General features: G+C 52.7%; 1 protein-coding gene and 1 non-coding gene across 2 annotated transcripts; both read left to right on the forward strand.

Annotated features, from left to right (window-relative positions):
* Nucleotides 1-10,447: 10,447 nt before the first annotated feature.
* BCKDK (branched chain keto acid dehydrogenase kinase) lies at nt 10,448-14,772 on the forward strand. The gene is made up of 12 exons (XM_055365974.1): nt 10,448-10,696; nt 11,250-11,621; nt 11,714-11,782; nt 11,876-11,986; nt 12,280-12,327; nt 12,408-12,527; nt 12,604-12,702; nt 12,891-12,964; nt 13,294-13,422; nt 13,503-13,592; nt 14,072-14,230; nt 14,324-14,772. The coding sequence occupies exons 2-12, from the start codon at nt 11,427-11,429 to the stop codon at nt 14,466-14,468; spliced, it is 1,239 nt and encodes a 412-aa protein (XP_055221949.1). The 5' UTR covers nt 10,448-10,696; nt 11,250-11,426; the 3' UTR covers nt 14,469-14,772.
* MIR1343 (microRNA mir-1343) lies at nt 11,414-11,521 on the forward strand. Its single transcript, NR_106470.1, has one exon. It is a non-coding gene; the product is annotated as a microRNA mir-1343 (primary transcript).
* Nucleotides 14,773-18,454: the final 3,682 nt, after the last annotated feature.

Raw genomic sequence — 18,454 nt, forward strand, 5'->3', positions numbered from 1 at the left:
TAACCTCTCTACTATCATGGCGCCCGCCTGGCAACACCTGAGCTTGCATCAACTCAACAGTCAGTCTCTCCTTTCCAAGCTGTGCGCCAGCTGAGGTCTTTCCTTCACAGACGTCCCATCTGATGGTGACCCATCTCTCCTACACCTTCAACCTCTCCATCCTCCCCATCTACATTGCAACTTGTTTCTCTTTCCCATCTCAGAAACAGCAACAAATCTCCCTTCACTAAGAGGTCCTTCACCAGCCTCCTCTCCCGGCATTATCCCATCTACCCCTCCACATTCAAGTTTTTGGAAAGATTCTACACTCTCAGTCTCTACTTCCTCACTTCTTCCTTGCTGCCCATGCCATAAACTAGCTGCTGCCTCCAGCATTGCCCTGACACCTAGTGGCTGGTGTCACCAGACGCTAGACCCAATGGTTATTTATTTATTTATTTACTTATTTTGAGACGGAGTCTCACTCTGTCGCCCAGGCTGGAGTGCAGCGGTGCCATCTCGGCTCACTGCAACTTCCGCCTCCAGGGTTCAAGTGGTTCTCGTGCCTCAGCCTCCCAAGTAGTTCGGACTACAGGTGCCTGCCACCATGTCCGGCTAATTTTTGTATTTTTAGTAGAGACAGGGTTTCACCATGTTGGCCAGGCTTGTCTTAAACTCCTGACCTCAAGTGATCCACCCACCTCGGCCTCCCAAAATGCTAGGATTATAGGCGTGAGCCACCGCACCCGGCCAATGGTTGTTTTTCAGGTCTTCTCTTGCTTGACCTCCCAGAGGGATCCCTTACTGTTGCACATACCCTTCTGGGAACTCTCTTCCTCTGGCGTCTGTGATATTTCCCTCTCCTGCTGGCTCCTCCCTCTCCAGATGCTGTTTCTCACATCTACTCTCTTCTAGAGAGTGTGGTAGACAGAATAATGGTCGCCAAAGGTGTCCCTGCATGAATCCCTGGAACTTGTGAATATGATGGGTTAAATGGCCAAAAGGGAATTAAGGTTGCAGATGGAATTAAGCTGACCAATCTCCTGATTTTATTTTATTTTATTTTATTTTATTTTGTTTTTGAGGTGGAGTTTCGCTCTTGTTGCCCAACTGGAGTGCAATGGTGTGATCTCGGCTCACTGCAACCTCCGCCTGCCAGGTTCGAGAGATTCTCCTGCCTCAGCCTCCCGAGTAGCTGGGATTACAGGCACCCGCCATCACGCCTGGCTAATTTTTTAAATTTTTAGGAGAGACAGGGTTTCACTATATTGGCCAGGCTGGTCTTGAACTCCTGACCTCAGGTGATCCGCCCACCTTGGCCTCCCAAAGTGCTGGGATTACAGGCGTGAGCCACCGTGCCCAGCCTATCTATCTATTTATTTATTTATTTTTGAGATGGAGTTTTGCTCTTGTTGCCCAGGCTAGAATGCAATGGTGCTATCTCGACTCACTGCAACCTCCACCTCCCCGGTTAAAGCGATTCTCCTGCCTCAGGCTCCTGAGTAGCTGGGATTATAGGCATGTGCCACCACATCTGGCTAATTTTTTGTATTTTTAGTAGAGATGGGGTTTCTCCATGTTGGTCAGGCTGGTCTCAAACTCCTGACCTCAGATGATCCACCCACCTGGGCCTCCCAAAGTGCTGGGATTATAGGCATGAGCCATCATACCAGGCTCTATTGATTTATTTTTATTTTTATTTTTGAGACGGAGTCTCGCTCTGTTGCCTAGGCTGGAGTGCAGTGGCACAATCTTGGCTCATTATAACTTCTGCCCACCCCCCCTCTAGGTTCAAGCCATTCTCCTGCCTCAGCCTCCCAAGCAGTTGGGACTACAGGCGCGTGCAACCATGCCTGGCTAATTTTTGTATTTTTAGTAGAGACGGGGTTTCACTGTGTTGGCCAGGCTGGTCTCGAACTCCTGACTTTGTGATCTGCCTGCCTCGGCCTCCCAAAGTGCTGGGATTACAAGTGTAAGCCACCACGCCCAGCCTATTTTATTTTTTCAAAGACCCTTGACACCCAGGCTGGAGTGTAGTGGCACTGTCATAACTCACTGCAACCTCTGTCTCCCAGGTTCAAGCGATTCTTGCACCTCAGCCTCCCTAGTAGCTAGGAGTACAAGTACGTCCCACCACACCTGGCTAATTTATTTTTATTTTTGTAGAGATGGGGTCTCACTTTGTTTCCCAGGCTGGTCTAAACTTCTGGTTTCAAGCAACCTTCCCACCTCAAAGTGCTGGGAGTACAGGCATGAGCCACCACCACACCTGGCCTAATTTGCTGATTTTTATTTATTTTTTATTATTTATTTTAATTTTTATTTTGAGACAGAGTCTTGCTCTGTCATCCAGGCTGGAGTACGGTGGTGCAATCTCGGCTCACTGCAACCTCCCCCTCTCGGGTTCAAGCAATTCTTGTGCCTCAACCTCCCAAGTAGCTTGGATTATAGGTGCTGGCCACCACGCCTAATTATTGTAATTTTTTTTTTTTTAGTAGAGACGGGATTTCACCATGTTGGCCAGGCTGGTCTCGAACTCCTGACCTCAAGTGATCCACCTGCCTCAGCCTCTCAAAGTATGGGGATTACGGGTGTGAGCCGCTGTGCCTGGCCCAATTTTTGTATTTTCAGTAGAGATGGGGTTTTGCCATGTTGGCCAGGCTGGTCTGGAACTCCTGACCTCAGGTGACCCGCCTGCCTCTGCCTCTCAAAGTGCTGGGATTACAGGCATGAGCCACCATGCCTGGCCCACAGGGGTCCTTAAAAAATGAAGGAGGATGGCAGAAGAAAGTCAGAGGGAAATGTGAGTAAAGAAAAAAGACACAGAGAGCTGCAATGTTTCCGGTTTGAAGATGGAGGAAGGGGATTGTGAGTTAATAAATACAGGTGGCCTCTAAAGGCAAGAAAGGGTAAAGAACTGGATTCTCACTCTAGAGTCACCAGGAAGGAACTATCAACATCTTGATTTCAGCCCAGTGAGACTCTGTCAGACTTCTAAGCTACAGAACTGTAAGATAAATTTGTGTTGTTTTACATCATTAAATGTGCAGTAACTTGTTACAGCAGCAATTAGAAATGAATACAGAGGACTGGGCATTAGGCCTGTATCTCAGCTTTCTCTGGTCTCCTGGTGTGTTCCTGTTATTTATTGTTGGTTTCCCCCAGAATGAGTGATCTAAGAGGAAGCAAAATAGAAGCCGCAATCTCTTTATGACTTAGCCTCAGAAGACACACACTGGGGCCGGGTGCAGTGGCTTATGCCTATAATCCCAGCACTTTGGGAGGCTGAGGCAGGAGGACCACTTGAGCCCAGGAGTTTGAGACACCCTGGACAACACAGGGAGACCCTCACTCTATAAAAAATAAACAAAATTAGCCAGGTGTGGTGGTGCACACCTGTAGTCCCAGAACTTTGGGAGGCTGAGACAAGACAATGACTTGAGCCCAGGAGTTTGAGGCAGGTCTGGACAATGTGGTAAGACTCTGTCTTTATAAACATTTTTAAAATTAGGCGGCGCATGGTGGCTCATGCCTGTAATCCCAGCAATTTGGGAGGCTGAGGTGGGTGGATCACCTGAGGTCAGGAGTTTAAGACAAGCTTGGCCAACATGGCGAAACCTCGTCTCTACTAAAAATACAAAAATTAGCCGGGCATGGTGGTGGGTGCCTGTAATCCCAGCTACTCAGGAGGCTGAGGCAGGAGAATCATTTGAACCCGGGAGGTGGAAGTTGTAGTGAGCCAAGATTGCCTTCCTCACTCCAAGAGTTATAAAAGATTTTGACCATATTTTCTTCTAGCGTTTAATTAATTAATTAATTAATGTGAGACAGTCCCACTCTGCTGCCCAGGCTGGAATGCAGTGGTGCAATCTCGGCTCACTGCAACCTCTGCCTCCCGGATTCAAGCGATTCTCCTGCCTTAGCCTCCTGAGTAGCTGTGATTACAGGCGCCAGCCACTATGTGCGGCTGATTTTTGTGTTTTTAGTAGAGACGGGGTTTTACCATATTGGCCAGGCTGGTCTCAAACTCCTGACCTCATGATCCACCCTCCTTGGCTTCCCAAAGTGCTGGGATTACAGGCGTGAGCCACTGTGCCTGGCCTTTTTCTTTTTCTTTTTCTTTTTTTTTTTTTCATTAGAGACGAGTTGTTGTTATGTTGCCTCTAACTCCTGGGCTCAAGCAGTTCTCCCACCTTGGCTTCCCAAAGTGCTGCTGGGATTACAGGAGTGAGCCACTGCCCCCAGCCTCTGACAGTTTTTGTGCACTAGGAATTTGGGAAGACACTTTTACCTGGCTATTTCTGGCTCATACAATTGCAGTCAGATGGTGGCTAAAGCTGGAACAATAAGCAGCTAAAACAGCTGAAAGACAACCTAGCATTCTCTCTCCCTTTCTCTGAGTAGTCTCCGGGCCTATCTATGTTGTCCTCTGCATGGGCTAGCTTGGGCTTCCTCACAGCATGGCAGCCTCAAGGCTTTAATAGTCAGCTTCCAAAATGGTCCTCAGTGATTCCTGCTTCCTGGTATTGATACCATTGTGAAGTCTCTTCTCACATTGAAAGGGGCTGAACTGGCCCATTGGGATAATGCAGAAATGACAGTGTGTGACTTTAGAGGCTAAATCATGAAGATATTGTGGCTTCCATCTTGCTCCTTTGTAGACCACTCATTCTAGACAAAGCCAGCTACCATGATATGAAAGCACTCAAGTAACCCTAGGGAGAGATCTCCTTAGTGAGGAACTGAGGCCCTGTAAGAAACATGGGTGTGCTGCAGTCAAGTGGGCATAGGCCAAAGTAAACATCCAGAGTGACTCAGTGAGTTTAGAGTGCAGGCATATAGCTCCACTTGTTATCACAGCCGTGTAGCCATAACATGGGAAGGCTCATCACTTGGCTCTGAGCCACTGTTGTCTGTAAAAGGTATAATTGCCCTGCTGACACTGTGCACAGGGCTCGGCCCAACATGGCTTGACATGGGACATGGCTCTTGTGCAGGTGCTTGTGCCCAGAGAAAGAGAGAAAGCCAGAGCTGTCCATCTCGGGGAAGCCAAGACACAGCTCAGCTTGCTCATGCCCAGAGGGAGAAAGAGTAAGGTTGTGGGGTGTGGTGGCTCATGCCCATAATCCCAGCACTTTGGGAGGCCAAGGCAGGTGGATCACAAGGTCAGGAGTTTGAGACCAGCCTGGTCAACATGGTGAAACCCCTTCTCAACTAAAAATACAAAAATTAGCTGGCCATGGTGGTGCATGCCTGTAATCCCAGCTACTCAGGAGGCTGAGGCAGGAGAATTGCTTGAACCCAGGAGGCAGAGGTTGCAGTGAGCCGAGATCACACCACTGCACTCCAGTCTGGGCAACAGCGCGAGACTCCATCTCAGGAAAAAAAGAAAAAAGAAAAGAAAAGAAAGAGTGAAGCTGCTGACCCTGAAGGGAGAGCTGGCCACACAGCTGTGTGTGTGTGGGAGCTGCCGGAGTAAGCAGCTGAGACAGAGCAGACAGTGTGAGAGTAAGATGTTGATGATGAGAGAGCTGCTGAATAAAGCCATGTCTCATTTACCTGCTGTCTCTCGAGTGTTCTTCTAGCTCCCTGCCTCACGTCCACTGGTTCCTCTCACACCTCAGCTGGGGCTGGACCCCAACCCTGAGCATGACAGGCCTTCTGCCAACAACCAGCAGTAACCTGCTGGGCATGTGAGGGAGCTACCTTGGAATTAGATTCTGTAAAACAGTCACGCCTTCAGATGACGGTAGCATTGGCCAACATTTTCACTGCACTTCATGAGAGACCCTGAGCCACAACCTCCTAGATTCCTGACCCAAGGAAACTGTGTGTGATAAGTGTTTATTGTTTTTTTTTTTTTTTTTTTTTTTTTGAGACAGAGTCTCACTCTATTGCCCAGGCTGGAGCACAGTGGCACAATCTCGGCTCACTGCAAGCTCCGCCTCTCAGGTTCACACCATTCTCCTGCCTCAGCCTCCTGAGTAGCTGGGACTACAGGCACCCACCACCACGCCTGGTTAATTTTTTTGTATTTTCAGTAGAGACAGGGTTTCACTGTGTTAGCCAGGATGGTCTCAATCTCCTGACCTCGTGATCCGCCCGCCTCCGCCTCCCAAAATGCTGGGATTACAAGCGTGAGACACCGCGCCCGGCCAGTGTTTATTGTTTTAAGATATTGGCCAGGCGCAGTGGTTCACACCTGTAATCCCAGCACTTTGGAAGGCCGAAGTGGGAGGATCACTTGAGCTCAGGAGTTCAAGTTCAAGAACAGCCTGGGCAACATAGTGAGACCTTGTCTCTATTTAAAAAAATGTTTTTAAGATGTTATGTTTGAGCTGGGTATGGTGTGGCTCACGCCTGTAATCCCAGCACTTTGGGAGGCTGAGGTGGGTGGACCACCTGTGGTCAGGAGATGGAGACCAGCCTGGCCAACATAGTGAAACCCCATCTCTACTAAAAATACAAAAAATTAGCTGGGCATGGTGGCGGGCGCCTGTAATCCCAGCTACTAGGGAGGCTGAGGCAGGAGAATCGCTTGAACCCGGGAGGCAGAGGTTGCAGTGAGCCAAGATCGTGCCATTGCACTCCAGCATGGTGCTATGTTTTGGAGGTAATTTGTTACACAGCAATAAATAATTCGTACAGGGCACCAGCCTGGCCAACATGGAGAAGCCCTTCTCTACTAAAAATTATCCAGGTGTGGTGGTGCATGCCTGTAATCCCAGCTACTTGGGAGGCTGAAGCAGGAGAATCCCTTGAACCTGGGAGGTGGAGGCTGCAGTGAGCCAAGATCGCACCACTGCACTCCAGCCTGGGTCACAGAGCAAGACTCTGTCTCAATTTAAAAATATAATAATAATAATATAGGGCAGTCAGACTGCCCACCTGGCAGCTGAGGACTCTAGCACATGTGCTTCAGAAAGCCAGGTGGAAGCTACATATTTTATGATCTAAACTCAGAAGTCATATAGCATCCCTTCCACTGTGATCACAAGCCTTCCCAGTTCCAAGGGGAGGGAACATAGACTCCCTCACCTCTTGATACAAGAAGTGTCAAAGTTATATGGTAAGAAGTTGGCCAGGCCTTGCTTGTCTCTGTTGTTCGTGCCTGTAATCCCAGCACTTTGGGAAGACGAGGCGGATGGATCACCTGAGGTCAGGAATTTGAGGCCAGTCTGGCCAACATGGTGAAACCCTATCTCTACAAAAATACAAAAATTAGCTGGGCATGGTGGTATGCACCTGTAATCCCAGCTACTTGGGAGGCCGAGGCATGAGAATTGCTTGAAGCTGGGAGGCAGAGGTTGCAGTGAGCCGAGATTGTGCCACTACACTCTGGCCTGGGTTACAGTGCAAGACTCTGTCTCAAAAAAAAAAAAAAAAAAAAAAAAAAAAGAGAGAAGTTGGTTGGGCCCAGTGGCTCACGCCTGTAATCCCAACACTTTGGGAAGCTGAGATGGGAGGATCGCTTCAGGCCAGAAGATCCATCGTTACCAGCCTGCGCAACACAAGGAGATCCCGTCCCTACAAAATTTTTTTAAAAATCAGCTGGGTGTGGTGGCAGGCACCTGTGGTCACAGCTACTCGGGATGCTGAGGTAGGAGGATCGCTTGAGTCAGGGAGGTTGTGGCTGCCGTAAGCCATGAACATGCCATTGCATTCTAGCCTGGGTAACAGAGTGAGACACTGTTTCAGAAAAAATAATAAAATAAAATAAAATAAAATAAAATAAAATAAAATAAAATAAAATAAATGTAGGACAGGCGTGGGGCTCACGCTTGTAATTTCAGTGCTTTGGGAGACTGAGGCAGGAGGATTGCTTGAGAACAGGAGTTCGAGGCTGCAGTGAGCTGTGATCGCACCACTGCACTCCAGCCTTGGTGACATGAGCGATATCTTGTCTCGATAAATAAATACATACAGTTCTCTTTTACATCGAGTATATGTAAATTTTTAAAAATACATTGAAAGCGCTTAGAAAGCCGCCTGACCTGTATACAGTATTCTGAAAAGAGGGTCGCGGGGTGCATGTCCAACCTCCGCCGCCGGGGGCAGCAGCGAGTCCAGGCCGAGCCGGGGCCTAGCGAGCGGGGTCAAATGGGGTGAGGCCTGTGCCAGACGTCTCCACCTCGGTGGCAGCCGCAGCCTCCTCCGCCTGCGGCTCCTGTCCACGCCGCGGCCACGTGAGCGCCGGATTCTGGCGCACAGACCACTGCCAGTCCTTTGCTGCTTTGCGCAGCCTGTCCTCCCCGCCAGGAGCACCCTTCCCGCTCCCTTCTACCACGGGCTCCAGCCGTGGCTGCCTCGGGGCTGCCGCCGCCTGGCTGTACTCCAGGACGTTGGGAAAGAACGGGTGGGAATGGTGTGGGTGGGGGGCAAAGAGGAAACCCAGAGATGCAGGGCGCCCCTTTCCCGTGGTCTGCCCCCAATTGCTCAGGCAGGCCAGTCACGGTGAGGGGTCCTCCCTCCAAGTTTATATTTATTATTATTTATTATTTATTTTTTTCACCTTCAAGTTTATTATTTATTTATTTATTTTTGAGACGGAGTCTCTCTCTGTCGCCCAGGCTGGAGTGCATTGGCACGATCTTGGCTCACTGAAACCTCCGCCTCCCGGGTTCAAGCGATTCTTCTGCCTCAGCCTCCCGAGTAGCAGGGATTACAGGTGCATGCCACCGCATCTGGCTAATTTTTGTATATTTAGTAAAGACAGAGTTTCACCATATTGGCCAGGCTGGTCTCGAACTCCTGACCTCAGGTGATCCGCGCCCGCCTTGGCCTCCCAAAGTGCTGGGATTACAAGCATGAGCCACTGCACCTGGCTAACCTCCAAGTTTAAAGACAGCCGCCAGGCCCAGTGGCTCACTCCTGTAACCCCAACAACTCAGGAGGCTGAGGCCAGGAATTTGAGACCAGCCTGGGCAACATAGCGAGACCCCGGCTCTAACAAAAATAGGCCAGGCACGGTGGGTTACGTCTGTAATCCCAGCACTTTGGGAGGCTGTGGCAAAAGGATTGCCTGAGGGGGAAAAAATCACCCTGGGGGTAGTGGTGCACACTTACAGTCTCGGCTACTTGAGAGGCTGAGGTGGGAGGATCATTTAAGTCGGAGGCTGCAGTGAGCTACGATGGAGTGACTGTATTACAGCTTGAGCAACAAAGCGAGACCCCATCTCCAAATAAATAAATAAAGATAGCCTCCAAAGATGTCACTTGCTTCACTTAGCACTTTTTATTGAACATATTTAGGAAATATATAACCATGGTAAAGAAAATTGCAATTAGTACAAATACACACTACCCACATATGCACGTGCACACACTGAAACGTGTCCCTTCCAGAGCCTCCTGCCTGGATAATTTTTTTTTTTTTTTGCAACGGAGTTTTGCTCTTGTTGCCCAGGATGGAGAGCAGTGGCGGGATATCGGCTCACTGCAACCTCCTCCTCCCGGGTTCGAGCGATTCTCCTGCCTCAGCCTCGCGAGTAGCTGGGATTACAGGCGCCCGCCACAACACCCGGCTGATTTTTGTATTTTTAGTAGAGACGGGGTTTTGCCAAGTTGGCCAGGCTGGTCTCGAACTCCTGAGATCCGCCCACCTCGTCCTCTCAAAGTGCTGGGATTACAGGCCTGAGCCACCGCGCCTGGCCTAAAGTAATTGTCTTCTTATTGGTTTCTCTGCCTTTGGTCTCACCAAACGCCCCACTCTAAATCACTGCAGACAAGGGGTTCTGTCTAAGGAGGAGAGCCCACCAGTTAAAACCCTTCAGTGGTTCCTAACTACCCTAGGACAAATGCAGACTTATCCTTCGCTCTCTGCTGCCGCCCCTCTCCTTCCCAGATCCCATATGGCTCCAGCCATATCCTCAGACCATCTGGGCTGTTGTCTGTCCTGCCACATACCCTTCCCACCCCGCTCCCTTGCAAGTCCTACTCAGGCTGCACCTACACAGCTGTCTCAGTTTCTATCTGAGGCTCCCGCAGCCTCCTCTGAAAGTCCTCATCACAGCCAATGATACTGAAACTGTTTTCTTATGCAGGGCACGGAAAGATCTATTCAACTCACTGCCCAATCTCCTCTCCTGGTGCAGAAAAGACACCCAGTCAGCGACTTGCATTATCTGCAGGCATGAGTGAATAATAATAATGCCTAACACTTATATAGTGCTAATTCCACGCCTGGCACTGTTCTAGGCACTCATATAAATTCATGTAATCCACACAACCCGAAAACTGATGATATCTCTTCATCTTACCAAGCACTGAGCAGTTAAATAACTTGCTCCAGATATTAAGGGGCCGAGCTGGGGTCTGAAGCCTGGTTACCCATAAATGAACCAAGAACTGGAAGGAGGACAAGACCTCCGAGAAGGAATCAGGTAGGGCGTGATCTGTGCGCTTTACATCTAAGATCTTCCAGCTCCCAGGGAGCCCGTTTCATAGAGCAGGAGATAGAGGCCGGGAGGGACACGGAGAGCCTCGAGAGCCGTGTGGAGGAAGCGGTGCTGTTTGGGGTTCGGGAGCAAGGGCGTGGCCTGGATGCGCGGGCGCCCGGGGGCTGCACGTCCTCAGACCAAACTACAACTCCCAGGACCCAGCGGGCGCTGCCGCCCACGCGACGTCACGGCGGCGGAGGGCGCAGGCGGCTGGGCGCCCGGCGAGTGGACTGTTCGAGCCCTTCCGCTGGGACCCGGGCCCTGGCTCCGGCCCCGCGGTAAGTGGGGCGACCCCGGCCTACTCAGTCCGCGGAGGCCCCGCGGCGCACGTCCGCAGCCTCCATCACAGCGCGGGCGCGCAGACGGGGCTGGCATCTACCATATGGGGGGCATCCGGGCCGAACCAAGTGACCCGCGTGGGGGGTCCCGCTGGGGACTCCGTGCCGCACCCTCCCAAGCCGGGGCTGGTGTCGCACGTTCGCTGGCCGCGCTCCCAGGGCCCGGGTTTGAAGGCGCTGGGCAGGCAGGGGCAGCCCCGCCCCCTGAGAAGGGTACCCGGGACCCCGGGGCGCTGGGGCGAGGTTTTCGGGCTGGAAGGGTCTGAGGGGCTCCTCCCCCGACAGCCCTCCCACCGCCAGTAGAGCCTCGGGTTGGGGAACAGAAGCCCCCGGGAGGCTAGGTCCTTTGGGCGCGGCCTGTGTGCATCTGGGGAGACGGTGGGAGTGGTGGGGAGAGGTCGCCCGGGTCTGGGGAGATCGATGCACAGGTGGAGAGATGGTGCGGGTTCTGTGGATTCGGATCCTTACAACTTCCTCTTCCCCGCCCCGGTAGATGGGAGCTGCTCTCCGCGGGCTGAGCCTGTCAGCATCCTCGACGCACCCTGGTCCCTGAAGTCGGGGAAGAGCCCCTACCCACCCACACCCCCTTGCCCCATTTTGGGTCGCGTGGGTCCCCAGCCCTAGCGGATCCTCAGTCCTAGAGGCCACCGGGTCTGAAAGGAGCAAGACGATGATCCTGGCGTCGGTGCTGAGGAGCGGTCCCCGGGGCGGGCTTCCGCTCCGGCCCCTCCTGGGGCCCGCACTCGCGCTCCGGGCCCGCTCGACGTCGGCCACCGACACACACCACGTGGAGATGGCTCGGGAGCGCTCCAAGACCGTCACCTCCTTTTACAACCAGTCGGCCATCGACGCGGCAGCGGAGAAGGTGCGCAAGGGGGCAGCGAGCCCAGGGTCCGGGATGTAGGCGGGAGGGAGAGTGTTGGGGGTTCTCTGCTCAAGGCCTCTCTCCCTCGCTAGCCCTCAGTCCGCCTAACGCCCACCATGATGCTCTACGCTGGCCGCTCTCAGGACGGCAGCCACCTTCTGGTAAGATTCACGCCCTCTATTTTCCTTGTGGATCCTGGAGCTCTCCCAGACACTCAGGCTCCAGCCCCGCCTTCCCTTCTCTTTTTCTCCTAGAAAAGTGCTCGGTACCTGCAGCAAGAACTTCCAGTGAGGATTGCTCACCGCATCAAGGGCTTCCGCTGCCTTCCTTTCATCATTGGCTGCAACCCCACCATACTGCACGTGGTAAGGTAGAGAGGACCTTAGGTCAGCGGGCCACCCTGCCCCGGGGGCAAGTGGGGAGTCTGGGGCCCAGAGTGGCAGACGATTGCTTGCCTAAAGGTGTCAGGGCCACACAGGATTCAACCCCAGGCCTTCAGAAGCCAAAGGTGTGTATTCACGGAGCCTGGAAGGGTCGAAGTGGGGGTTTGATCACGTGGTCGACCAGCTGGGTGGTGATCCCCATGGGTAGGTGGGGGTGGCTGTTCTCTGCTCAGTGCCCATGCGGCTTTGTGAATTCCCACACCTCTTCCTTGCAGCACGAGCTATATATCCGTGCCTTCCAGAAGCTGACAGACTTCCCTCCGGTGAGTGCTGGGCCAGAGCAGGGTGAGGGGCTGAGAGGTTGGGCTTGGACCACCCTTCCTCATGACTCTGTGACCTGCAGATCAAGGACCAGGCGGACGAGGCCCAGTACTGCCAGCTGGTGCGACAGCTGCTGGATGACCACAAGGATGTGGTGACCCTCTTGGCAGAGGGCCTGCGTGAGAGCCGGAAGCACATAGAGGTTGGGGCAGCAAAGGAGAGGCCGGGCCTGCTGGGAGTGGGAAGGGCACAGGATTCTGAGACCTCACTCTTTACAGGATGAAAAGCTCGTCCGCTACTTCTTGGACAAGACGCTGACTTCGAGGCTTGGAATCCGCATGTTGGCCACGCATCACCTGGCGCTGCATGAGGACAAGGTGGGGCTCTGGGACCTGAGACCCACCTGGGAACGTTAAGTGAGACAGAGGAGACTGGGCTGGGGATCCGGGTCAAGGGCCTGGGGGCTGAGGCTGTGGGGCTGGTGCTTTGGGGCAGTTCCGAAGTTGCCAGCATCTTGGGATGGGGCTAGGGGCGTGGGTAGTCCTGACCTCCTTTCTCCGGCCAGCCTGACTTTGTCGGCATCATCTGTACTCGTCTCTCACCAAAGAAGATTATTGAGAAGTGGGTGGACTTTGCCAGGTGAGGCAAGAATGGCTCAGAGGGTGGGCAGACGTCTGGGGCAGGGAAGGCTTGGGTCTGAGCCCTTGCCCGGGGCATGGTCTGCGGGGAGCAGGTTTTCTCAACCATGGCACTATTGACATTTCCAGCCAGATAATTCTTTGTCATAGGGGCTGCCCCGTGCACGTTAGGAAGTTCAGCAGCATCCCTGGCGCCAGCAGTACTGCCTAGTTGTGACAAACAAAAATGTCTCTGCATATTGCCATATATTACTTAGGGGGGCAGAATTGTTTCCAGTTGCAAACCACTGGTGGAGGGGCCCCTGACTGAACCCTCGCTCCTATCCACAGACGCCTGTGTGAGCACAAGTATGGCAATGCACCCCGTGTCCGCATCAATGGCCATGTGGCTGCCCGGTTCCCCTTCATCCCTATGCCACTGGACTACATCCTGCCGGAGCTGCTCAAGAATGCCATGAGGTGGGGTGGCTTGATGTGCTGGGTTGGGGGCAGACAGGAACCGGGGTGCTTCTACCTACTGGTCTTTCCCCTCTGCATAGAGCCACAATGGAGAGTCACCTAGACACTCCCTACAATGTCCCAGATGTGGTCATCACCATCGCCAACAACGATGTCGATCTGATCATCAGGTTTGCCCCGAGTGGGAGTTGAGCTGAGGTGGATGGGATGGGGGTCTAGGCACTGTTTCTGACTTGATTTAGGACCCTGAGCCCCTTCCTGCCCCATTCTGGGACTTGGTCCCTGACCAGACAAACTATTCTCTGAATCCTGAGATGACCATGAGCTGCTTATTAATGGATCTGGGGCCAGCTGCAGGCCTAGGTATCCTGCCTCTGTCAGCAGCTGAGGAGCTTGAAACTGAGAAACAGTCAGGAGTCGGTCTAGGATGCTGGGCCGAGGATAAATGTCACATCCTGTGAGAAGGTATAAGCAGTCGGTGGCCCTGGCAGGGGTGAGGATGATACAAACAAGGCCCAAGGGTCTAGGTGGACCACATTCCAGCTCTGGGTGGAAGGAACAGGAAGGCAGACTTTGCACTGTCTGCTTGGGGGGTGGTGAGTACCCCATCAAAGCTGAGCCAAGCCCATTGTTGTTGCCATCTTGCTAGGATCTCAGACCGTGGTGGAGGAATCGCTCACAAAGATCTGGACCGGGTCATGGACTACCACTTCACTACTGCTGAGGCCAGCACACAGGACCCCCGGATCAGCCCCCTCTTTGGCCATCTGGACATGCATAGTGGCGCCCAGTCAGGACCCATGCACGGGTGAGACCCTGCCAGGCCAGGATGGAGGGGTGGGGGACCTCAGGAGACTCAAGCCTCTGAAGCCTCCTGTCCTGTCCCCCTGCCCACCCCCAGCTTTGGCTTCGGGTTGCCCACGTCACGGGCCTACGCGGAGTACCTCGGTGGGTCTCTGCAGCTGCAGTCCCTGCAGGGCATTGGCACGGACGTCTACCTGCGGCTCCGCCACATCGATGGCCGGGAGGAAAGCTTCCGGATCTGACCTCACAGCCTTTGGCCTGCTCACCCGACCAGCCTGGGCCGCATTCCCTGCAGGACCTCCCGGGTCAGGCAGGGCGGCCCCCTGCTCCACACACTGCTGCATCTTGGGTCTCAGGGCCCCAGACAGATGGACTTACATGGAGCTGGGCACTGCCCCGCCTCAACAGGGTCCATTGCCTCCTCGCCTCCAGACCTTGGAGCGGGGAAGTGGGCACCCTGAGGCCTCCAGCACCAGTTCCGTCATTCTCATTCCTGGGGAACCCCCACTCTGACCTGTTGTTATTAAAGTTCACATTTTGAATGCCCTCTCGGGCCCCGTGTGTGGGGAGGGCAGGTGAACTTTTGTTTCTGCCCCAATTCAGGTTCACTGAGCCCTTGGGTTGAACTGGTTCGTGTCCCAGTCTCTTACCTGCCCTGAGAGCCTGGAGGGCCAGGAGTAGAATGGGTCCCAAGTCTGTTGCATGTTTGATTTGGTGGGAGTGGGATGACTGCAGCACCTTATACAAAGAGCTTTCATTCATCTTGTTGAACAAATGTTTCCGGGTCCCAGATAATATTGAAGGCCCAGACTGACCCAGCTTCGGGCATCAGTTTTGACTCTTCCTTTCCTGGCAGTCACAGTTTCTAGAGGTGAAGGTCACCAGACTGGGCAAACTCCTAAGCCAACTGCTTCCCAAGCCTGAGTAAGGTTAAAAATACTGTGTCTGCTGCTGCCAAGGAAAAGAACATACAAGGTTGTGCCTTGGCAGGCCCTAGCAGGGACTGGGTGCCCCACTGCAAGGAAAGGTGGGGCCGATAGAAAGGACCAAGGATTTGGGCAAAGATATCAGGTAGGCTCAAGGTTAGACCTGAATCAGAACTCCAGATGACATCTTAGATAGGAACACCCTACCCACCTTGCCAGGGAAGAAGAAAGGCCTAAGGGCGGCCTGGTGGGGCTGGGAGGAGAACTGGAAAGTTCTCTTGCCTTCACATGTGAGCTCCCACAGCAAACTTCCTGAGGCTGGCTCTAGGCCTGTACCATCTCCTACCCTTCACGGGGATGGAGGGGAAGTTGTATGTGGAAGCCAAATGGCAGGGGCTAGGAAACCACAGTGACTTGCTAGACTGAAAAATCCCGCCAGCTGCAAGGCAGGGCGCTGAGGCTGGAGAGGCAGGCAGCAGTCAGAGGCCAGGGCCCTGAAACATGGGATTTATCTTGAGCCATAGGGATCCATGGGTGAGTTTTTATTTATTTAGAAATGGGGTCTTGCACTGTTGCCCAGGCTGGAATATGGTGGCTGCAGAGTTCACTGCAGCCTTGAACTCCTGGGATCAAGAGATTCTCCCACCTCAGCCTTCTGAGTAGTTTGGACCATCATGCCAGGCTAAATTTTAAAATTTTTTGTAGAAACAGGGTTTCTACAAAACCCTATGTTGCCCCGGGCTGGACTTGAACTCCTGGGCTCAAATGATCCTTCCACCCCAGCCTCCCAAAGTGGTGGGGTTACAGGCATGAGCCACTGCAGCTGGCCCATGAGTGGGTTTTGAGCTGGGAAGGGATGTTTCTGGTTGGAGTCCCTGAGAGGATTCATGTCCACGTGATTTCTTAAGAAAGTGCTCCCAGAACAGAGTAGGGGAAGCAGGAAGGGGAAGGGGAGGAAGCCAAGCAAGGATGTGACCTCAGGCAAAAGCCCAGAACCAGTCAATTATGCCTCAGGGTTGAAGGTAAGAGAGCTAAACCTGAGAGTCACTGATTAATTTCTCCACTTGGCAGTCACTGGTTAAAGTCAGTTGGGAAAGCGAACAGCTCTATTAACCTAAGGATGGTTTTTTAAGAAGAGCCTCAGGTGCTGGCGTGGGCCTTTGAAAGCACATCAAAGGTAATCTGGGCACACAGAAACAGCAAGAACTCCCAGAGGATCTGGGTGGAGCACCTACATTGTTTTTTTTGTTTGTTTTGTTTTGTTTTTTTAAACGGAGTCTCAATCTGTTGCCCAGGCTGGAGTGCAGTGGCTCGATCTTCACTCACTGCAACCTCCGCCCCACCGCCCCCCAACCCCAGGTTCAAGCGATTCTCCTGCCTCAGCCTCCCGAGTAGCTGGGATTACAGGCGCGTGCCACCACGCCCAGCTAATTTTTCTATTTTTAGTAGAGATGGGGTTTCACCACGTTGGCCAGGCTGGTCTCGAACTCCCAACCTCGTGATCCACCCACCTCAGCCTCCCAAAGTGCCAGGATTACAGGCATGAGCCACCATGCCTGTCGGATGTTTCTTGATTTGTAACCTCTGAGAGACCCATCCGCAGGCCCTGAGCATTCCACTCCTCTCAGAATTGTTTCCAAGCCCAATAACCACATTATAAATCAAACAAGATTCAGAGAATAGCCAAAGGGAATGTTTACTGAGTACCTACCCGGTCTGGCACTTTGCAATACACTTGTATATTGCTAAGACGGATAGTTCAACCGTTACATAGTTATATGATTGATAGTTATACATGCTTAACTGCTGGGGATTGGTTCCAGGACCGCCTGTGAATACCGAAATCTGCAGGTGCTCAAGTCCTACAGTTGGCCCTGCCAAACAGCAGATATGGAGTCAGCTCTTCAGATCTGTGGGTTCTACATCCTTAGGATATTTCCTTTCCTTTCCTTTTCTTTTCCTCCCTTCCTCCCTCTTTTTTCTTTTTCTTTTTTGAGATGGAGTCTTGTTGTGTCGGCCAGGTTGGAGTGCAGTGGCGCGATCTCGGCTCACTGCAACCTCCACCTCCTGGGTTCAAGCAGTTCTCCTGCCTCAGCCTCCCAAGTAGCTGGGATTACAAAGGCACACGCCACCATCCCTGACTGTTTTGTATTTTCAGTAGAGACGGGGTTTCACAATGTGGGCCAAGCTGGTTTTGAACTCCTGACCTCAAGTAATCCACCTGCCTCGGCCTCCCAAAGTGCTGGGATTACAGGTGTGAGCCACCGCGACCAGTCTTTTTTTTTTTTTTTTTTTTTTTTTTTTTTGAGGCAGAGTTTCACTCTTGTTGCCCAGGCTGGAGTGCAATGGCACAATCTCAGCTCACCACAACCTCTGCCTCCCAGGTTCAAGTGATTCTCCTGCCTCAGCCTCCCGAGTAGCTGGGATTACAGGCATGCGGCCACCACGCCTGGCTAATTTTGTATTTTTAGTAGAGATGGGGTTTCTCCATGTTGGTCAGGCTGGTCTCGAACTCCCGACCTCAGGTGATCTGCCTGCCTCGGCCTCCCAAAGTGGTGGGATTACAGGAGTGAGCCACTGCACCCAGCCTCCTTTTCTTTCCCCCCTTTTTTTTGAGACAGGGTCTCACTGTCACCCAAGCTGGAGTGCAGTGGAGGGATTATAGCTCACTCAGCCTCGACCTCCTGGGTTTAAGCGATCCCTCTGCCTCAGCCTCCTGAGTAGGTGGGACTACAGGTGCGGGCCCCCAGGCCCAGCTAATTTTTTTTTTCCCCCAAATTTTTAGTAGAAAGGAGGTCTCTATGCTGCCCAGGCTGGTCTTGAACTCCTGGCCTGAAGCGATCCTCCTGCTTGGATTCCTAAAGTGCGAGATTACAGGTGTGAGCCACCACACCTAAACACTGTATTTTCAACCCGCTCTTCGTTCAATCTTCAAAGGTGGGACATGCGGATATGGAGGGCTGATTGTATATGGTTGGACCATACACATATAAATGGCTTTAACCTTTACTGACTCTCATAGAACCCTCAGTGCAGTGGCGCGATCTCAGCTCACTGCAAGCTCCACCTCCCGGGTTGACACCATTCTCCTGCCTCAGCCTCCCGAGTAGCTGGGACTACAGGGGCCCACCACCACGCCCGGCTAATTGTTTTGTATTTTTTTTTAGTAGAGACGGAGTTTCATCGTGTTAGCCAGAATAGTCTCGATCTTCTGACCTCGTGATCCACCCGCCTAGGCCTCCCAAAGTGCTGGGATTACAGGCGTGAACCACCGCACCCGGCCTTTTTATTTTTTTTGAGAT

The sequence above is a fragment of the Gorilla gorilla genome, chromosome 18 (assembly GCF_029281585.2).
Source record: "Gorilla gorilla gorilla isolate KB3781 chromosome 18, NHGRI_mGorGor1-v2.1_pri, whole genome shotgun sequence".
Lineage (NCBI taxonomy): Eukaryota > Metazoa > Chordata > Mammalia > Primates > Hominidae > Gorilla > Gorilla gorilla.